This window comes from Sarcophilus harrisii, chromosome 3, assembly GCF_902635505.1.
Source record: "Sarcophilus harrisii chromosome 3, mSarHar1.11, whole genome shotgun sequence".
NCBI lineage: Eukaryota > Metazoa > Chordata > Mammalia > Dasyuromorphia > Dasyuridae > Sarcophilus > Sarcophilus harrisii.
The window spans coordinates 18,566,066-18,588,599 of NC_045428.1; the positions used below are offsets into that span (position 1 = coordinate 18,566,066).

General features: G+C 36.3%; 1 protein-coding gene across 1 annotated transcript in view; it reads left to right on the plus strand.

The window, feature by feature from the left end:
• Positions 1-20,663, plus strand: part of SMC4 (structural maintenance of chromosomes 4) — a 33,112-nt gene extending 12,449 nt beyond the window's left edge. Inside the window, exons 7-24 of the mRNA XM_031957593.1 lie at positions 111-238; positions 936-1,076; positions 1,620-1,770; positions 2,794-2,958; positions 8,527-8,760; positions 9,754-9,939; positions 10,298-10,459; positions 10,910-11,135; positions 11,219-11,298; positions 13,573-13,725; positions 13,950-14,076; positions 14,871-15,060; positions 15,635-15,779; positions 16,014-16,187; positions 18,851-19,033; positions 19,122-19,354; positions 19,914-20,097; positions 20,393-20,663. Coding sequence (XP_031813453.1) covers positions 111-238; positions 936-1,076; positions 1,620-1,770; positions 2,794-2,958; positions 8,527-8,760; positions 9,754-9,939; positions 10,298-10,459; positions 10,910-11,135; positions 11,219-11,298; positions 13,573-13,725; positions 13,950-14,076; positions 14,871-15,060; positions 15,635-15,779; positions 16,014-16,187; positions 18,851-19,033; positions 19,122-19,354; positions 19,914-20,097; positions 20,393-20,545 — 3,015 coding nt within the window. The 3' untranslated portion in view covers positions 20,546-20,663. The remainder of the gene's footprint in view (positions 1-110; positions 239-935; positions 1,077-1,619; positions 1,771-2,793; positions 2,959-8,526; positions 8,761-9,753; positions 9,940-10,297; positions 10,460-10,909; positions 11,136-11,218; positions 11,299-13,572; positions 13,726-13,949; positions 14,077-14,870; positions 15,061-15,634; positions 15,780-16,013; positions 16,188-18,850; positions 19,034-19,121; positions 19,355-19,913; positions 20,098-20,392) is intronic.
• The last annotated feature ends 1,871 nt before the right edge of the window (positions 20,664-22,534 follow it).

The window sequence follows — 22,534 nt, forward strand, 5'->3', positions numbered from 1 at the left end:
TCCATTTTTGATTATTTACAATTTTATGTTGCACTGAATTTTCATCTGATTTTTCAGAGTTGGGAAAATTTGGTTTATGATTCATATAATTCAAACATTGTTTCTTGTAGTTAAACAGAGTTAAAATGGTAGAAAAAGAAAAGGACGCCCTAGAAGGAGAGAAAAATGCAGCCATCGAATTTCTTACCTTGGAAAATGAAGTGTTCAAGAAAAAGAATCATGTCTGTCAGTATTACATGTAAGAAAACTCATGAATTTTTAGTGTTAATGTCTGTTACAATTATGATTGGGTATAACCAAGACCATGTTAGAGACAGCTGCACTCCACTCTCTGTAGTAATCAAATGAGCAGTGGATGCGGAGTCACTGGAGACCGAGGACTATTTGCCCCCAGACCCTCAGGTTAGATGGCTATGAGCAAGTCCATAAACCCTTGAGCCTCTGTTTCCTCCTTTGTAAAATGGAGCCAATGATTCTGATAAGTGGAACTTCTCATGGAGTTTGGGAGATCAAATACCATAAAATACCTTAAGATTTGAACTATTTATAAGCCAGTTATGTATCACATGCAGTATCAAAAATAAGTGCTCTTATTTCCATATATTTATAAAGTAGGAGCCATAGAGCAAAATGGGTCACACTTCACATTTTAAATTGCAGAAATTTAATTTTTTTTCTCATCAGGAGTTATCCAAATTAGCAAACTATGAGCACAATGCCTGGCACATAGTGGGCAGCTAATAAGTGTTTATCAGACTAAATTATATGCATTATATACATATAGTTTATGGAGAAAGAGATGGAATTGAATAAGAGTTGACTAGATATTAAAAGGCTTGGAAGGGATGGATACCTTTCATTCTACTACTTTAAGGTACATAAATTTGAGGCATCTTGTGATCTTAAAAACATTTTTTAATTTTTTTTTTTTTTAGTCATGATTTGCAGAAACGAATTGCTGAAATGGAAACTCAGAAGGAAAAAATTCATGAAGATACAAAAGATATTAACAAGAAGAGCAGTAAACTAGCAGATGAAATGAAAGCCAAGACTAAAGCTTTAAAAGACGTTGAAAAGTAATTTTTTTTTTCCTTGTAAGAATTATTAGGTTTAGCTTTAAATTCATATTAAAGCTGTGATTAAATAAATGGCTTATTTACAAAGTAGAATGAGCTCTATATATCCTATCTACATTAATTAGGAAACCAAAATAAAGCATTCTTGTGAAATACTTCATATCATAGAAGTGCGCTAAATTTCCTGGTGGACAAAAACAAAGTTTTGGGTTTGGGGTTTGGTTTTGTTTGTTTGTTTGTTTGTTTTTTATTGAATAGAAAATAAAAACAAACTAGAAATTAGCCCTGAAGTCTTAACTTAGGAAATGACCCTATAGAGGAGATCTCTGTGTAAATCAGGAAAAGTAATAATTCCAAGAATTATTATAAGAATAAGAGGGGGAAACTTGGACTAAAGATTAAAAAAAAAAAATAAGAATTTGATGTGAGTTACATTAAATTTTTATTTTGGAAGATAGCAATGTAGTATTTTGCTTGATTTTTGTTTTTCTGTTTTACTTATCCTAAACAGTATTTGAACATGGCTTGCTTTTTTTACTATAGGAAACTCAATAAAGTTACAAAATTTATTGAGGAAAACAAAGAGAAATTTACACAGCTGGATTTGGAAGATGTTCAAGTTAGGGAAAAAATGAAACATGCTAAAAATAAGGCCAAGAAACTTGAAAAGCAGCTCCAAAAAGATAAAGAAAAGGTAAGTACTATGTGAGAAATTTCAGTTATAAAAATATACACGTATATAATTGAATTTTGTTAATGAGAGGGGGGTGTCTTAATTGTTTGCCACATTGCTTTCAATTAGTTTCAAAAGCTGGAATGCAAATTTTGAGCTTAGCTAGGCAATAAAATGTTAAGGGAAAGTGAAACTGTCTCATGAAAGTAACTGCTCTCCACGATTTCCATCATCAAGGACATATAATTGGAACTGCTGATACTTCACATAAAAAATTAGCAGTATGGTTACAAAGTACTTGGAAAACAGGACAGTCATGCCCTCACATGAAGTTGCTCCAGCCAACAATTATTTCATGATAACATTGTTGGTTGAATTGAATACATTATAATCAAGCTTCATCCTAAAGTCTAAGCAGGAGAACCTCCTATTAACCAAGGCACCCATCATGTGGCATAAAACTACATATAGCATGTTTGAGATAGATTTGGAAATACCAGTCTAAACTGACTTCTGAAATTTTAAAATATGACATGAGTAAAGAAAAGGAGTTGGGAATACCTGGAGTTCAAAGACTTTCCTTTGACTTCATTGCTGTTTGGCTCTGGAGAAATCATTTGACCCCAGTGCTTTAGGGAGTTTAGGTTTTGATTTTGTTCTCAGCGAGTTTTCTACAAAGCTAAGATACAGATGAGTTGCCTATCTTCATCTATAGAGGAAATTTCCGCACCACTTAAATCATGGGTCAAGTCTTTAAAAAGAGGTGGTGGGAGGGTTTTACACAGGTCCTCATTTTTTTTTTAAGTTTACAGTAATAAACAGGTAGATAAGAAGCCTTATTTCAAAACTCATGAGTTCTTCTCAAGAAAACTCACATGAAAAATAAAGATACCGAATCAGCCTGAATTGTTTCCCTTTGGAGAGAATTTATTTTGGTAAATGACTAAACGTGATAAATCATAATCTCTTTCTGGCTAGTGTGAAAAACAGGATTGTGTGTGCTTCTGGAGATATTTATCATCATGACTCTGATGTGTCTTCCAGGTTGAGGAGTTTAAAGGTGTACCTGCCAGCAGTGAAAAGATAATCACTGAAACAACAGCTAGAAAAACTATTCTGGAAAAGGAAAAGGAGAAAGAGGAGGAAAAATTAAAGCAAGTTATGGATAGCCTTAAACAGGAAACAAAGGAACTTCAGAAGGAAAAAGAGGTATATATATATATATATATATGTATATGACTTGATAGTATTTACTTTTACTGCAATATGGAATTTTTTTTAAGACTAAGAAGGAAGATCTTTTGCAAAGAATACAGAAGGCTAAATTCCAGGAAAGAAGAATAAATTTGGAAAACAGATACAATAATGCCCTCACATGAAGTTCCCACCAATATCATTTCACAATACAGCTGTTGGTAAACATTAGTTAAATTGAATACAACATAACCAAGCTTCAATCTTAAGTGTCCTTGACACTCTCTTTAGGCAATCTTCTCAGACCAGCTCAGCCCTTAGTGTCAGGTCATTTTGTCTTTTACTTTGATTGTTAAATGTGTTAGGAAGAGGTTAAACATTCTATACCAACACTTTAAAAAGCTGCGTGCTTATGAAGTAGTCTAACATACATACATACATACATACATACATAGTTAATTGGATATTTCTGAAACTCAAGAAAAAAGCAGAAAATCACAGAATTGTAGAGTCAAAAAGGACCCCCCAAACCATGTAACCCAATAATCCCATACTAGAGGAAATTTTATATTCTCTAATGTTAGAGTTGAACTCATTGCTTCCCACAGTAGTATTTCATTAAAAGTCACGTTTTAAAGTATCTCTTCGATCTGGACATTTATACTCTAGCTATCAAATTACAACAACATGAATGCTAGAGGATTGCACAAAATTTTGTTGTTTTAAACAACTTAAAAAAAAAAAAAAAACTTTAAAAGTGCGTTCCATTTTCTCACTGACTTTTGAATGCTTTCCCATGGGGGTAGGAAGTAGAATCCACTGAATTAAAAGATGGTAATAGAATGAGTAGAGATTATTAGTGACAGCCACTCTGGTATTGTTAAACCTTAGGTTTGTCCAGTAACTATATTCTTGCTGAAAATAGAGGTATAATGCCTTACATATAACTGCTGAATTAATATTATAGAAAGTCAAACAATTCATCAATTCAAACTGAAATGCCTCAAGAAGATGATCTAGTCCCAGCTTGATGTTTTGTTGTTTGTTTGTTTTTTAATTGAAAAAGGGAAACTCAGTTATGATGTCTGTTCCTTTGACCACTGAAGTAAAATACTAGTGACTGGTGACAAGCTCAAGGTCTTTGACTATCCACATATCAAGGCAAGGCAGAGTAGAGGACATAGGTCATCATAGCTGAGCAACTGTTGATGTGTTTTCAGTGGGAGTGACAAAGGAGGTTGTTTGGTTCTAAAGAAGTGGAAAGCAAGAGAATGAGGGGAGGGGGCCCTGGCAAGTAGGGATGAGATGATTTGAGTGAAAGGCTCATTGGAATATGAAAATTAATCATAATTTAGGATTTAAAGTTTTAGCAAGGGCCTCTTATAAACCAGGGAAGATGGTTTATAAGAAGATGAAGTTGTTAAGTTACAGTGGTAAAATATAGAAGGTAGCAAAGCAAGCTGGAAATTCAGCTGGTGGAGAAAAAAAAAAGAATGTCTGGGAACATGGTGTCTTCTGGTGGGAGCCAGGTGTCTTGAGCGAGTGGTTGGAAGTACAAAATGAAGGGAAATCTTGAAACTCCAGAAGCACAGTAGAAAGGAGGGTTAAAGAAAAGAACTGTTTGTTCAACACAGAGTTTGAGAGAAGTGTGACATGCATTTGTCAGTCAGGAATTGAGACCAGACGGGGAGCAGCAGGAGTCCTTCTCTAGTTCAGTTTTTTCTGCAAGTCCTCCACTATCTGATAGTTGGTCATTGCCTCCTTCACAGACATAGTAGTGGGCACTGCAGGTGAACTCCGTGAAGAGACAGGATGCTATCTAGAGCCAAAAGATTTATGGTTTGTTTGGTTTTTTTTTTTTTTTTTTTTTTTTTTTTTTTTGCTGAGGCAAATGGGGTTAAGTGACTTGCCCAGGGTCACACAGCTAGGATGTGTTAAGTGTCAGACTAGATTTGAACTCAAGTCTTCCTGACATCAGGGCTAGTGTTCTATTCACTGCATCACTTGGCTACCCTCATGGTATCTTTTGAATGAGAACATTGAAGAATATATATATATTTCTTAGAATCTTATGGTACTTTTACAAAAATAAAACACTGCTGGGATACAGAGAAGTAAAAATCAGAAATGTTAAACATCTTTTCTAATGCAGCAAAGATAAGAGGATATAGGAGAAAGAGACAATACTTGATAAAATGAAATTCAATAATATATAAAAAAACTGTTGAAGAGAATAATGAGAAAACCAAATTTCTAAGATACATATAGTAGAAGAAAAAAGGATTCATGACATGCAATTTTTAAAATAAGGAAAAGCATTAAAGAGAATGTCTTCAAAATTATAGGAAATTTTATATTTATATATATATATAAAATATATACCAAAAAATAAAATACATATTGAAAAACAAAAGACTGTAGAGCTGATAAAACCTATGAAATCTAATTCTTTGAAATAAAACTTTGAAATAACCTTAAAAGAAGATAAAAATAGCAAAGAGAAAACAAAAGATCATGATACAGAGGGGATAAGAGGAATTATTAGGACCTAATATGCAGATTTGCTAGCAAACAATTTAAAACAAATGGAAAACTATCCTGAAAGATAATCAATTAATAGAACACTCAACAATACAATTTCTCTAAAGGAAATTGAACTAGCTGTAAAAACTAGATGTAATCTTATTTCACTAAAAAGGCCATTTCCTCCCATATGATTATACTTAGTTTTATCAGGTAAGTGGTTCTTAAGGCTGCAAACCTAACTAATTCATTTGCCTACTAGAATGTATTCCATGCTCTTATCTCTTTGTAATGTTGACTGTTGGATCTCAAAATCCTGACTTTAACTCCTTAGCACTTTTATTTTCTTTTTTTGAATACTTAAAAGTATTCTCTCTGTTCTGAAGAATCTGAAATTTGACTATTATGTTCCTGGAAGTTTTCTTTTTAGATTTCTTTCAGGAGGTAAGCAGTGGAATCTCTGTTTCCATTTTACCCTTCTGATTTGAAGCAATCTTGGCAGTTGTCTTTCTTATATTTTCTCTTTTTGATCTGTTCTCCAGATTTGTTGTTTTCTTATGAGATGTTTCATGTTCTGTTCTATTTTTTCATTCTTTACATTTTGTTTTTTGTTTTGTTTTGTTTTCAATCTCGTTCACTTGATTTCAAATTCTTTTTGAGTTCTTCTACAAATTTTCTCTGGCGAGGAGCCATTTCACTTAATTCTTTGGGGTAGAAAATCTTCCCTGTTCTCATAATAAGTTTCTATGGTTAGATTCTTTCTTCTTTGCCCATTCTTCCTCTTTTTAAAAAAAAAAAAAAAAAATTGTTAATGTAAGCATCTCTAATCATGGGGTGGAAGAATGGTGCCTTCATTTCAGCTCTCCCCTCTGACCTAGAACCCCAAACCAAGAGCTCCCCTTCCTGCAAGGGTTTGCAGCCAGCAGCATCGCTGCCTCTTCTGCATTCCTGGTGTGCTGGCTCCCTCTCACTCATAGTGCATCCCTGCAGCACAGCTGGGCTTGGCTCCTGATCAGCCCAGGGTCTTTCAGTCTTCCCTGCACTCAAATCCCCCACTCTGCATGAAGTTGGGGGAGGGATGAAAGTCTCTTGTGTTTCCTGCTCAGGCTGCAGGCCCAAGGGCTCCCCACTTGTTGTTGGTGTGGAATTAGCCTGGAGGTATTGGCACTGCACACAGATAAATTCCCACCCTGGGGTCTTTCTTCGGGTCTTCTCCCATTGTATCAGGAGGTCCCCTGTTCTGCCCCAAGTCCTCTTGATTTTTCACCAATCTCTGGAGAGTTTGAAATGTTCCAACTTGTTACACCATCTACCCAGAATCCTTCCCCTGTCATTTGGTTTTTACATTTATTTTCAACTTTTAAAAAATTTCTCGTTTCATGTCTTCAGGAAATCTGGCTGTATTTGTCCCCAAGCCATGTTTTTTCTTGTTGGTTTTAGAGCTGTGCTTGTACTCTGGAATCAATGCCTTTTTCTGGGTTTCTGGCGGATGTGCCCTGTAATAGCTCTCTGACATGGAATTCTTTGGTTTCTTCATTCTTCTTGCCTTTTTCCTGACTTTACACGGGATGTAAGAATGGGCTTTGTATACCTAAGGAATATCCAAGCTCAGCTTTTGTCCTAGTAGCTTGAGCTGTGCTCCAGAATATCAGGAACAGCTCAGGCTTTTGGTATTCCCAAAGAGGTGTGATTGGTATAAAGTCTTTGTCCTAACACTTATTTGAGCTCTTGGGGTTCCTGACCTTGGTGGGAGTTTGAGCTGGCTCTACTCCTGCCATCAGAAGCACACAGTTATTACCATTTACTTCTAAATGTGTTCTTCTCACCTCTCACAATCCAGAGCCTATAACTATTCACTCTGTGCAGATGCCCTCCTCCATCTGCCCTAGCTCTGACCTGTAAATCTAGGTAGTGGGTGACAGCTGCCAGAATGCATAATTATACTTACACCTTGCTCACACTGGGAAACAACCTCCATTTTCTTTCAGCTGCTACATAATGGAGCAGCATGGTGTGCCCCTGACCACACTCGGTCTCTAGTATTTACAGAACCCTATTTTCCTTTGCCAGCTGGTCTGGAACAATCATTGGCTGTGATCTTCATGGATAAGTTGTGGTTAGAAGACCGTTTGTTCCTGGTATTTTACCATCTTCACTTCACAAATAGTCTTAATAAATGCAAATCAGGGAAGGATTGGCAAAGAGAGAGAACCATAGGCCATCATTATTGTTGAATGTTAATTTAAACATTTTAAATAAGATCCTGGCAAAACAAAATATAAGCAAAACACTATTCACTGTAACTATTAGATTTATACCAAAGAAGTTCTTTTTGGTTTTTCTTGTTCGGTGTTAGAAAAACAGTAACATTTGCATTTTTAAAAATCTGAACTGCATGCTTCTGTATGGGATTAAACTTTTGATAAAGAATAACCTTAGTTTATGCTAAGAAAAACCTAACCAAGTATCTGCCTGAGATCTTCTTCATGATTAAAAATGGATCCCAAATCAAAAGATTACATGAATTTATTAACTCCTGCTCATTTTAGCAGAAGTTGTAACTTAGAATTCTTATGTGTATTTTTTTTTTTAAATCCCTTCACTTAAAAGAAAGGCTGTCAGTGAACATAGTTTCCACTCTAAATCTAAGAACAGTATTTTGGGTGCTAGTCATTTTATCTGAGAAGCAGTTCTGTGAATGATTCCTATAATATTCCTTAGGTGTTTATTTTTGTATTTTTACAATTTTGGAGTAGTACCCAAAGTGTTCAGGTCTTTTTAAGGAAATATAGAAAAGTTTTATTTGGTGACTTAATAAGGAACTCTATAATTATTTATACTCATAAAATTATGTTTGATTAAATGATCATCTTCATTCTCCAGGGAATGTCCAATTACAAAAGTAGTACTACCATAAATAAGCTGTTCATGCATTTTAAAGCAAGGTCTGGAAAATAGGTCTATTACTGCCAGACCATATGTAAAAATATTTAGTCATTTTCAACCATAGACTTTAAACTATTTCAGATTTAATGGATTGATTCCATGAAATCTTAACAGAGCCAAGAAAAAGAACTCATGGAATTTAGTAAAACTGTAAATGAAGCTCGATCTAAGATGGATGTTGCCCAGTCTGAATTGGATATCTACCTCAGTCACCATAATACTGCTGTCTCTCAATTAAGTGAGGCCAAGAAAGCCTTAACTACAGCTTCTGAGACTTTGAAAGAAAGGAAAGCTGCTATTAGAGATCTTGAAATTAAATTACCACCTACTGAACAGGACCTAAAGGAGGTAAGTTTTGTTTTTCATGATTCACTTTTGATTGGGGCTTTTTTTTTTTTTTTTTTTTTTTAAATAACACTTTTATTGATTTTCATAATTTTTTTTTTCTCTGAATGTATTTTTGGCACTGAAATGAGAAGCTTATTGCAGCAGAATGTGTGATTGTTAAGTCTTTGGGCATTCCCAGTGTCAAAAAACATTGATATAAAATTTTCACAATGTAATTTTTTATTTTATTTTTTATAAATATATTGATTTCTTCCCCAATTATATGTTAAAGCAATTTTCAAACTTTTTTTTAAAATTCCAACTTCTATTCCTCTCTCCCTTTGACCCTCCCTAAAATGGTAAGCAATCAGATATGGGTTATACATGTGCAGTCATATAAAACATTTACATATTCTGTTGTTTTGTACAACGAGAAGACTAAAATAAGAGAAAAAGAATGAAAGAAAGTGAAAAATAGCATGCTTCAATCTGTATTCAAACAATATCAGTTCTTTGAAGACCGTATGCTTCACCATTACCTTTGTATTGATTCTAGATCATTATAATGCTAAGAATAGCCAAGTCTTCATCAAACAATATTGCTGTTACTGTGTACCGCATTCTGGTTTTGTTCATTTCATTTTGCTTCAGTTTGTGTATCTTTCCAGGTTCTGAAAAATTGATATAAATTTTAAAGGCTTAATCTTTGCTTTCAGTTTCATTTGTAGATTGTAAAAATAGCTACTCCTTATTTGGGTTCTTTAAATGGCAGGATTCAGACAACTACTACTATTTCTACATTATTATTTGTATCCTGTATGATGACTTTTTTTTTTTCATTATTTGATTAGTATATTCATTTCTTTCCTTGTATTAATTCAGTATATTTAGAAATTAGGTTTTAAAAAAATCTAAATATTCCATTATTCCTCATAATAATTGTGCCTCTTTAAGATGGAATTCGGGATTATTTCCAATTTTCATTTCAAACATTTTGGTCTTTTATTTTTTTAGAAAGAAAATGAACTTCAAAAACTTACAAAAGAAGCAACAGATATTGAAAATTCAGTTCGGGATCTTATTCAAAAAGTTGAAGAAGCAAAAAGTTCTTTTGCAACCAATCATAGTCGTGGAAAAGTTCTTAGTGCTTTGATTCAACAGAAAAAATCTGGCAAAATTCCAGGAATATATGGGAGATTGGTAATTTAAAATACTTGATAATTATGTCTACCATATCTGTTTTTTTATATCTTTAATAACATCTTTTGTCCAGTAATGACAAATAATATTTTAGAAGTTTTTCTTAAAAGTTATACAATTTTTGCCTTAGGAATATAGGAGCTAGTTTTAAAATGTTCCTTTAAATATGGGGGGAAGTGAGGGGAGTACGTAAGTGTATTAAAATGTATGTTTTATATATAAATTTTAATGTCTTGTCAACCCATCCTGGTGGTGTTTTGATAAGAAACTTAAATAATAAGATTACCCTATTTGGGGATAAACTTTAATTATTCTAGTGAACTGTGTTATTATAACATGATATCTTTTGTCCTCTTAGGGAGACTTGGGAGCCATTGATGAAAAATATGACATTGCCATTTCATCTTGCTGTGGTGCCCTAGACTACATTGTTGTTGACACTATAGATACAGCCCAAGTCTGTGTGAATTTCTTGAAGAAACAAAATATAGGGGTGGCGACGTTTATAGGATTAGATAAGGTAAGTACTTGGAAGAAATCGGTTTTAAAATCTTAAAATAACTTCTTTGTGAATTTGGCACCCTTTTTAGATGCAGACAAAAAAGGAGTAATATGTTTTTGAAAATAACAATTGCTTACAATTTCTGTTTATAGAAAATTCCTACAATAGCCTCTATAATTTTCATCAGAAATTATTTTAAAAACTGTCTTTTTTTCTTTTATATATATAACCAATGACATTTTTGTCGTTGTTGTTTTGTTTTTGCTGAGGCAATTGGAGTTAAGTGACTTGCCCTAGGATCACACAGTCAGGAAGTATTAAGTGTCTGAGGCCAGATTTGAATTCAGGTCCTCCTGACTTCAGGGCTAGTGCTGTATCCACTGTGCCACCTAGCTGCCTTCATTGACTGTTTTGATTTATGAGTTCTGCTCTAAAAAAATGTTTTAAATTTTTCTCACTCTATTTTAGATTAAAGTTTTAGAAAAAAATATGAATCCAATTCAAACTCCTGAAAACACACCTCGGTTATTTGATTTAGTAAAAGTCAAAGATGAGAATATTCGTCGAGCCTTTTACTTTGCTTTACATGACACTTTGGTAGCTAATAACTTGGACCAGGCAACAAGAGTGGCCTTTCAGAAAGATAAGAGATGGAGAGTTGTGACATTACAGGGACAAATCATAGAGCAATCAGGTAAAATTAAAATCCTGTCTTTCGTTCTCCAAAGAATTTTAAACATGATTCATCCCAAATTGACTATGTTCTCTCTTCTAAAGGTACAATGACTGGCGGTGGGACCAAGCTAATGAAAGGTAGAATGGGCTCCTCCCTTGTCGTCGAAGTCTCAGAAGAAGAGGTTGGTAAAAAGTTGTTCACAGGGTGAATAGTTAGATGGTGATTTGATAATAAATCATTCTAAACATTCTAAATCCTGTATGGGTTTTGATGGAGCACCCACCTAGTGATAGTGATGTAGTAACTTATTACTTAGTGAGCAAGAGTCACTTTTTGAAAGTCTTGATGACTTTAAAACCTTAAAAGAAGGTTTTTAAGCTCCTTGCCTCCAAAGCAGCCCTTTCAACTTTGGGATAGTATAATAGTTCAGAAGGTTTTGCTTCTTTGCCAGTTAATATCTGATTCTCTTAAAAGTTCAGCCATTTGTCCTAGCATTGTCTTTTATGTTCTCTGTTTATCAAAGTCCTTTTCTAAAATGCAGCATCTACCTGAATATGGTATTCTGTTTAGGGAAATATACCATGGGAATCTAAAAGCTCCCCAGTCTTGGACATGATCCATCCCTTAAGGCAGCCGGGTGTAGCCTTCTTGAATGGCATCACTCTATGTGCTAATGTACTGAATTAACAGTCTCCCAGTGCCCACAGCACATAGAAGCAGTCATAGGAAAGTCAATTCTGTCACTGTTTGTCTTCCACATTCTATGAGCTATTGTTCAAACAGATAAAATGGTGAACACTTTTTATAGTTTAATGGAAGTACAAGGGTGTGAAATGTAAAAATAAGATGCCCAATTTATTTTTAGGCGCAAGGCTTTCTAGCCATTTGTGCCTAGGAAGTTGATTTTTTTTTTTTTAATCATGATTCTATTCTTGTTCATCTTAAATTTTCTCCCAACAATTTTTAACCAAGCTTCTGTTCATAACGATTAAGATCTTTCTGCATTCTGACTCTCCTCCATGAAGCAGATTCATTAGCACCAGAAGCTTTATGCCATCTGCACATTTGAGGGACGTGCCCCTCCTAAGCAGCAGAGGCATCCATCCACACAGGAATCTCTAGGACCTCCTCTTTAAGGGAAATTGTACTTTACAGAAGAAGTCTGTCTCTCTCTCTCTCTTTATCTTAGTGTCTCTGCCTTTCTCTTTCTTCCCCTGCAGCTCCTTTCTCAACTTGAATTTAACAAGATGTGCTTGGTTTCTAATTATTTTGGGTATCAACAATCTATTAGCCATTTTTATTAGTACCATTCCTAGTAAAAAGATCATTCTCCTTTATAGAAAAAAACAGAAGCTAAGTATGTTTCAAATAATTTCTTCTTGCTGGTAAAGGAAATTTTTATAGATCAGGTCTTTACCATTTTAATTCTCCCTGCTTCTCATCCAAAGCTGTATTATAGAATATTTGATTTAATTCTCATTTTTACCTCCGTGTAGACTTGTTTTTTATATATCTGCTTTTATTTTTTTGTGAGGGACTAATGAATGGTTATAACCTTCAGACATTCTCAGTATGTCATGCAAATGGTCATGTACTCCAAAACCATGTTGGGAATATCATAATTTTTATGCTATAATTTTTTTCTAATGTCCTGTCATTTTTAACCTTTTGGTTAATTTGATATTTACTATAAATCTGAAATAACTGCTAAGCTCATAATCAGTCATTTCCTATCTTACTGGGTGAGATTTCATTTTTAAAATACCATTCCATTTTGGACACATCTAACATCATTTTATTAAAGTCAGTATTCCTAAGATAGTGTCCTGTACATCTAAATGGTTATAGAATTTGGGCTTTAGTTTCTATACTACATTTCATATTTTCCAACATAGTTTTTGCCATATTCCTCGCTCATCGGCAGATTGGAATTACCAAAAATTAAGATGCATGTTCACATAGTAGGAAAGATTTAGTACTTCACAAGATATTTCATTCTCTTGTGTCCTTGAGATGATTATTTGTCTTTTTCTTAACCCTTCTCACAGATAACACACATCACAAAATAGTGCTTCTGGGCTGTTAAAAGAGTGGAATATACTTTGCCCATTCTTTGTTTTCTGGAGAGGATTTTCCACTAAGCTATAGCTTAGTAGCATTCTGGCTTGTTTGATTTATAGTAAAAATGGCATTTGGTGTAGGATTGGTATATTTTAGTACTCTGGCAGTTTGTTGAATGGGATGCCAGGAGTTAGACCCTTGTTTGTTGACACTCTGGAATCATAAGGGGCAGTAGAGCACTGAAGACTTTTGTGACTCTGGCACTGCACCAGCAGAGCAACCCCAAACTTCATACCCACAAGATGGAAAAAGAGAACTTCACAGAAGGCACCCCTAACTTAGAGAATTTAAGTGTCTGGAAGATCTAAAATAGACCTCGTGACTTTTTTCACAGGTAGCCCAAATGGAGTCCAAATTACAGAAAGACTCCCAGAAAGCTGTTCAAATCCAAGAACGCAAAGCACAGCTTGAAGAGATGGTGATGAAACTACGTCATAGGGTGCAAGATATGAGGAACACGTTGGAAAAGTTCACTGCAAGCATCCAGGTGTGCTAGCCTCCATCATGCTGAAGCTATGAATTCATTTGTTTCATTTAAGCCTTGCCACTACGTGGTGAAAAGTATAAGATGGATACCACAGCTGGCTTCCAGCATACAAAGTATTTTGTATATTTGGTCTCATCCATTTTAAAAATACATTTTTACATTTTTGTATTTTATTTAACTAAAATTAAGCCTTCCAATTCTAACACAACTTGTCTATTTCATAGAGTTTATCAGAACAAGAAGCCTATCTGGGTGTACAAGTTAAAGAGCTTGAAGCCAATGTCCGTGATACTGCCCCTGACAAAAAAAAGCAGAAATTGCTAGAAACAAATATCAGCATTTTCAAGAAAGGTAGGTTTTTTAAAAAGTGAAATACCAGTCGCATGTAGAATTCTTCACTTTGAATTATGTCCGGTTTTTTGTTTGACAATGAGTGAACACATCCTCCATGCTTATATTGCCATGGCAACAATACAGTTGTTTCCTTTTGGCCAGACTTAGGTTGATTCTGTTATTGGGTGTGTTTGAAGCTGTCTCAGTTTGGAAACCTCTCAGAGACTATGCTCCAATAAAAGTTTCCAAGAATGTAGGATGATTTTCACTTAGAGGGTGGTATTACAGTAGCCATCAAGCGAAAAAAAAAAATTTTTTAAGATCTGAAATGTTTGGAAATTGTATTTCTTTGGAATAATTGGCTCTTTTCAAATTGTCAAGTTTATTTTGGACACTGCTAGGTGGTGAAGGCTTTACAAAATAAATAAATGGAATGATCACCCATTGGGTCCTTTAGAAATTAGACTTGTCCACATGAAGAAATCAGAATAAAAATTGTATCATTAAATGCCAAGATATGTGCTTTGGAAAAAGTTAAAAAGACTTGAGTATATCAAATTCCTTTAAGAATTATTTAGTTTCATAGAATGCCTTATGAATTCTTATTTGTGAATCCTAAACCATTTTATTTGGATTACTTTGAATGAAAATATATGCCCATTGAAATTCGCTTACAACAATGTTAAACTTAGAATTTTTTTTTTTTTTTTAAATGACAGAAGTTAAGTTCCATTTGGAATCTTTCTGATCATTCATCTTAGTTGATAGACACGGCACTCAGAATCTCAGATTCAGGTTCCTTTTTCCTCTAGAGTATGAATGTGTTGCTGCAAAGGCTGGCAAGGTCGAAGCCGAAGTCAAAAGGCTACACAATTTAATTGTGGAGATCAATAATCATAAGCTTAAAGCTCAGCAAGATAAACTTGACAAGATCAATCACCAGTTGGACGAATGTGCATCTGCCATCACGAAAGCCCAAGTAGCAGTAAAAACAGCAGACAGGTAAAGGGACCGTCCAGTGGCCAGGCTAAGAGGCTATCCACCTATCCATGTGTCCACATGTCTATCAGTTTGCTCTAAATCTTTTATCATTTTTTTGTCATACATCATCAATTCCAACAGACCTTTGGCAAGCTTTTAGAGAAAAACAAAATACTCTTAACACTCTGTTATAGGCCCTCACCAATTGGAAAACTCTAGTAACTGGTGTGCAAGATCCTGAACAAACCTCTTCAGCTACCCTGGACAGTATTCCAGAATTATTTATTATAGGCTGGAAAGATGAATATTTCATGTGCCATAGAGATTGTAAGGGGCAGGATCCTTACAGACAAATGGAGAACAACAAGGGGAAAGAAATGTAGAGGAAGGTACTACATAGTGAAAATTAAGACTCTCTTGAAAGGTAAAACCTTTCATTTAAGAAAGGTTTATCACAGATATTCTGAATCATGAAGAAGAATATTTTATAATTGTTGCACCAGTTGTTCCTCAGTGTGCCTGCCAGAACAAACCAATGGACTGTGGGTGTTGGGGCAGTTCCCTTGTAACTTTCTGATGTTGTTTTTGCATTTAGAAATCTTAAAAAAGCACAAGATTCTGTCCTTCGCACAGAGAAAGAAATAAAGGATAATGAGAAGGAAGTGGAAGACCTAGGCCACGAACTAAAAAACCTTGAAGAGAAGGCAACTGAAGTCATGAAGAATTCCAAAGAAGCCGGGGTCAGTTGAATCCTCTTGCTAGTGATTTTTTTTTTTTTTTTTTTTTTTTTTTTTTTTAATGTGTGGGAAAGAATGGTAAAACCTTAATTTAAATTAACCCCAAAAATGTAAAATGTTTCAAGAGGACATTAGAATTATTAAGCACAATTTTTTTGCACTTTTATCTTTTTTCTTTCTTTTGAAGGAGTGGGAAATAAGATCTTTGAAAATAAAAAGTGCTATCTATTTACTTAGGAGTCTTTGCCTGAGATCCAGAAGGAGCATCACAACCTGCTTCAAGAAATGAAAGCAATTAAAGAAAATGAACATGCCCTTCAAAATGATGCACTTAGTATTAAGTTAAAACTTGAACAGCTGGACAGTCACATTGCTGAACATCATTCTAAAGTAAAATACTGGCAGAAAGAGGTAAGGCTACATCTCAGATAAATTGTGGACAACTAACTTGTAGGTTAGTCAAGACTAGAAGGCCCCTTTTTTACCAAATCATTAAACAGAACATTTTTGTGAAAAGATTATGAATAATAGTTATTAAAAGTACTTTATTGTTGAATATAGTTACTTATACATCTTCACATCTATCCTTTATTTAAATAAGCCCCCTTTTTTAGGATCTTCAGTTGATTTCACTTCAACATATCAAAATTTATGGGAGGCAGCAAAGCAGTTCTTGGGGGAAATACGGTATGTCTAATGTGTGCTTGAATAAAAGAGAAGATCAATGAATTGGACATACAACTAAAAAAGCTAGAAAAAGAACAAATTTAAACCCCCCAATTAAATGCCAAATTTGAAATACTGAAAATAAGATTAGTCAAATTGAAAGTAATTGAACTATTCGAAACTCAAGTTAGTTTTATGAAAAAAAATAAGGAAAGTTAAATTGCTAGTATCAAAAATAAAGAGTGAACTTTCCAACAATGAAGAGGAAATTAACACAATAATTAGGAGCTATTTTGCTCAACTGCATGCCAATAAATCTGATAATCTAAGAGAAATGAGTGAATTTTATAAAAAGAAATTACAAGCTATTAATCAACTTCATAAGAAAAAAATCCCCAGGGCCAGATGAATTCACAAGTGAATTCTATAAAACATTTAAAGAATAATTAATTCCAACACTGCAAACTATTTAGAAAAATAAGGAAAGGAGTCCTACCTACCAAATCCTTTTTATGCCACAAATATGGTGCTACTATCTGAACCAAGTAAGGTCGAAACAAAAAAAGAAAAATATAGATAGACCGATTTCCTTAATGAATATTGACGCAAAAATCTGAAGTATTAGCAAAATATATATCCAGACTGAGACAGAGCCTTGGTGGCACAGCAGGAAGAAAGAGTATAGCAATCCCCCTTTCACAAAACTCCAGTCACATCTGGGAAATTCACCAGAGGAAACTCTTGATAGTTAAATCCAGTAAAAAGACATAGTGAGTGACTTTTGATACTGGTGTTGGGGCTTGGCATAGAGCACTCCATTGCCCAGGGAGAAGCTATACAACTTATACAAGCAAGAGGTCCCAGGCTATACCATTATATCTCTTAAAGTAAGTTTTGTTACTTTTTTTTTTTTTTTTTTTTTTTTTTTATCCAGTTCTGGGTCCAGATCCATGGCAAATTATGAGGGGATCCAAATCCAGAATTGAGTGTTGTGATAGTTATAAACAGAGTCTAATTAAAGGACTTGGGAGTGATTCTGTTATATTATGATCTTAAATTTGGAAGAAAAAGAGAGTGAAGTACCTTTGGGGACTAGGAATAAGGAAGTGAGGAAGCATAAACTGTAATACAGTTGAATCCTTTTCTCACTCATCAAGGGAAGGAATTAGAAAGAGGGTAAATTAAGGAAGAGAAGTCCCAAGCAAACAAAACTTTTGTGGATTTGCACAAATATTTATAGCATTTTTTTGTGTATCAATAAAGAATAAAAATATTCCCATAAGTTGGAGAATGGTTGAATATAAAACATGTGGATATGATAGAACATTGCAGTGTGGTAAGAAACAGGGACAATTTCAGAATAACCTGGAAGATTGGATCAATAAATACAAAGTAAAGTCGATAGAATCAGGAAAACAATTTGTATAGTTACAGTGTTGTAAAAACACACCAATTTGAAAATCTTAAATACTGACCACTGTAATTACTAGCCACAGTTCCAAAAGATTGAGTATGTGTGCTCTTCACTTTCTACAATAAATGCAATGGATTCAGAGCACAGAAAGTCATGTGCCTGTGCCCATGTTTGGTTTTTTTGACTACAAAAACAAGGGTTTTGTTTTTCTTTCATTCCCAGGTGACAGAGTAGGATGGGAGGGACAGAGAACAAGTTTTTGTTGATTGGAAGAAATGAAATTTTTTTAAAAATCTATATAGGTTCTCTCTACCCTCCCACTTCCTTCCTCCCCCCCCCCCAAAAAAAAAAAAATGATAGCTATTATCATACAATGTGGGGATCATGTTACCTCCATTGTCAATTCTTTGTTTTTAATACTTTGGCTTTGTCCATCTTCCAAGGTTTTACTCTGTTATTATTAGTCACCAATTACCTCAGATCCTAGCTCCAGCAAGTCCCTGATCAACTGATGTTGCATTCTACAACTGGAGTGACCAATAATTTTAGCACAATTAGAAGGCAACCTTGGTCACATGGTTATTATGTAATCTGGTTCCTGTTTTTCACTAAATGCACATATCAGCACATAAAGGAATCCATCAGCTCTTATTACAGCAATTTGAGAAATCTTGTCCATTCTTTGAGTTACCTTTTAGCTCCATATGTTTGAGATATTAGTCTCTGTGGTGATAAAGTCTTGACAAGTTGTGTGATTTCATTATGAATTGTTGTACCTACTGTTGTTAAAGAAATCTCATTGCAAGGAAAATATGAGAGAGAAATGACCCTTACTCTTTCTTCTAAGCTCATTAAGTCATGTAATATTTCTAAGTGGGTCCTTTATTTAGTGACTCTTTCAGCATGATAAATGTCTTCATTATTGATAATTCCTGAATATTGACATGCTAAAATTAGGCATTCTCTAAAATTCCTGTCTAAAATAAAATTTTAGATTTCAAGAATATCATTGCATCCAATAGAAGATAAGCCAGTTGAGGAGATTTCTCCTCTGAGTCCAGAGGATCTTGAAGCCATCCAAAGTCCCGACTCACTAACGAATCAGATTGCTCTTCTTGAGGCCCAGTGCCATGAGATGAAGCCAAACCTCGGCTCCATTGCCGAGTACAAGAAGAAGGTAACTTTCCTCCCTCACGGAAGGCTGCTGGGACTGCTGATCTCCAGCCTCTCTGATGCTTGACTTGTCTGGGCTTCTCATGACACAGGAGGAGCTGTACCTGCAGCGGGTGGCCGAGCTAGACAAGATCACGGCCGAGAGGGAGCGCTTCCGCCAGGCCTACGAGGACCTTCGGAAGCAGAGGCTGAACGAATTCATGGCGGGCTTTAACATCATCACCAACAAACTGAAAGAGAACTACCAGATGCTGACTCTGGGAGGCGATGCGGAGCTGGAGCTGGTGGACAGCCTGGACCCCTTCTCCGAAGGGATCATGTTCAGGTTTGTTGGGGGGATGAGAGGGGGCAGCATTTGGCAGACTCTCACTTCAGCCTTCGTTGTTAATGTCAGGAAACCAATTGGTAGATGATTTCAAGTGAGAAAATGGTGAGAGTAAATGCGGCTTTGGGTACTAAAGACATCTGTTGGTGCCATGACTCTGGATCAGCCATTTTGCTTCTCTCGGTCATTTAAGTATCAGGTTATAAAACCTGAAGAATGGCAGCCTTGGGCTGAGCCACTTCCTCAGGTTGTAGCATTGAGAAAGGGCGGGCTGGGTGCAGCTGTGCCTTGAAAGGGCGTTCCTAGGAGTCCAGGCAGACCTTGTCTGGTCTGACCCAGTCTTCAGGACATCAGGCCCAGGGAACGCTATGGGCAGAGGCCCATGGGCAAGAAACAAGAAGCAACCGTGCCCTGAGCAAGCACCCAAACCTCACACCTTTGGGTGTCACTGACATGGCCCCAACAGGAGATGTATCAACAGAGGGCAGGAGCAAAGTGGGGCACCTTTGATCAGTCTGGGGGTGCAGCATTCTCACCTGATATTTTTCACTGTTTTCAGTGTTCGGCCACCCAAAAAAAGTTGGAAGAAGATTTTTAATCTTTCAGGAGGAGAGAAGACCCTCAGTTCCCTGGCGCTGGTTTTTGCTCTCCACCATTATAAGCCCACACCCCTTTATTTCATGGACGAAATTGATGCAGCCCTTGATTTTAAAAATGTGTCCATTGTGGCATTTTATATCTATGTAAGTACACTGGTAAGCAGTATCTTTCTCAAAGTCTTGCTGAATACTAATGAGTAGGATGTTTTCATCTTTTGAAAACTTTGTTATTCACTAGGGATTGTATTAACTCAGATTGGTTTCTCTATCTCAGTCATAACGTGATAAAATGTTTTTTTGTAGAATCTGTACTCATGGAAAGGAGCAAAGATTTTATTATAACTGCTTTTAAACATTTTAGAGACATTTTAACTTAAGTAAATGTCTACCAAATGTTACTAATAAGTGGGAAACAATAACTGCTTGTTTCTTTCTTTAGGAACAAACAAAAAATGCCCAGTTTATAATCATTTCACTTCGAAATAATATGTTTGAGATTGCTGATCGACTGATTGGAATTTACAAGACCCACAACATCACAAAAAGTGTGGCGATAAATCCTAAAGTCATCGCGTCCAAAGGACTTTGCTGATCCTCAGTCTGTTGTGACCAGTTGGGGAAATGGCAATCAACAAGGTGTATTATTGATCTATTTTTGTGCTCTTCCACTTTTGTAAATATATTTTCATAAAATGTTTTTATATGTCCGATTTTTGTTTGCATTTTGTCATACTTTCCTGATAGCAGCAGGACTGGCCGTTTTAAGAAAGGACCCCTTAACAACCCACAGCAGATTGGTCCTCTCTGGTGCCCCAGATCCAACCTGCTGGAGTGGAATGGGGAAAGAACGAATGGGGTGAGGAGTCGTCTCCTCCATAACAGAGAAGCATAACTACCTCTGCAGCAGACCTGACCAGCAGGGAGCCTCAGGGCTGAGGGAAGAATGGCCCCATTGAGATGTCCACCCAGGGAGAAAAGGAAAACCAGGAAGGATCTCCTCAGCCTGCTGGCTCACCCCAGCTCTTTGTGGCTGCAGGACTGGTCAGCTCCGTCTGGAGGAGCAGAGAGAGCTGGGGGGGATCTCAGGGACCATTTAGTCGTGTGTCCCTGTCTCTCCCTCCCCCCCATTTGGTCCAGGACATTTTACACTGCGAGGGCTCTTTTTAAGCTCAGGTCCATCCCCCAGTCATTCCATAATGAAACTGTCACTGAGCTCTCTTTGGTGAAGCACACATCCTCTAGGGAGAAATTCAGATCCCGTGGCTGGTGTTTGAAATGATGGGAACCTTCCCAAGGGAGCAGGCAGCCAGCTTAGAACCACTAGTGATCACTGACTACCCCCATTGCCTTTCTGTTCCTCCAAGTTTGTTTGAGCCTGTCCCAGACTGCACCAAGGATGTGGCGGTTCTGGGGTTCAAGCCAAGTTCTCCCCCAACCTTGGCTGCATTACCCAGGGGTGGAGGGTTTTTGCCATGTGGAGACCATCTTAATTTATTCGGTGTGACCCCAGAGCCTCAAGCTGGGTCCCAGCTCCGAGCAGCTCTCCTACTCTGCAGACCTGTGCTGGTCCAGCAGGCTTCCTCACCCTGAGGTTCCCAGTCCCTGTGACATATGAGGCAGGGCATCCCCCAAGCTAGCCCTCTCTGCTCCTGGGTCTGCCTATGAGGTAGAGAGCCTTCAGCAGCTACACAAATCTAGACCACCACTACTTGCTCACTGAATGCTAGAGAACCTTTTTCTGTCTCAAATTCTATCTGGTCTCCTCCTCCTGGTCTAAGTCCTCATGGTTTTTTTGTTGTTGTTGTTTCTCAAATAAATCTTAACACATTAGTACCAATATTGCTGTGCCTGTCTGCTCCCTGAGTATTTTTAAATGTTCCATTAAGGCTCTTCCTAGGGTTGTTGGAAATTTTAAGGTAATTTATGGAAGCATATATTTCACCTATTTCAGCTTATAAAAAAAAAACAAGGTGGGTAATTGTTTTGATTTCATTCACTTGTCAGAACCCAACACAACAAGAATTGATAACACCCAAGAGATATTTTATGCCATGCCCAATGGCGTAATAAAAACACTTACCTGGAATACACAGGTGTTAAAATTAAAGATTGTAGCCCCTAAAATGTTAATCCATGATGCTTCTATAGTAAATAGTCCAAATTTAAAGACATAGATTAGTAGGGTTTCCTGTGCACTGGTCATGGTCAGTTAATTGTTCTGCATTGGAGGGAACACGAATAGAGAAAGCAGTAAGTACTTGTAGATGCCCCACTAGAGACATCAGGGTTCATGGTGGCAGTCTGTGGGGTCAGCGTCATCCAAAGGGGCCCTTCGATCAGCCTTCGAACTTGAGGTTGCTCACCTGACTGATCAGGAGGATTGGGGGGGAGGGAAGATTGCAATTTGATATTGTCGAGTCAGCATTCAAAGGGGCTTCAGGGACTTCTGCTGGACACATTTCTGCCCTGTTCCCACTCTCCCACAAGTCCAGGCAGAGAGAGCAGGACCACCCATCAATCAATGTCGCAAGCCAACTTGGAAAAAAGGAGATGACAAAAGATGCATTCATTAGGAAAATCA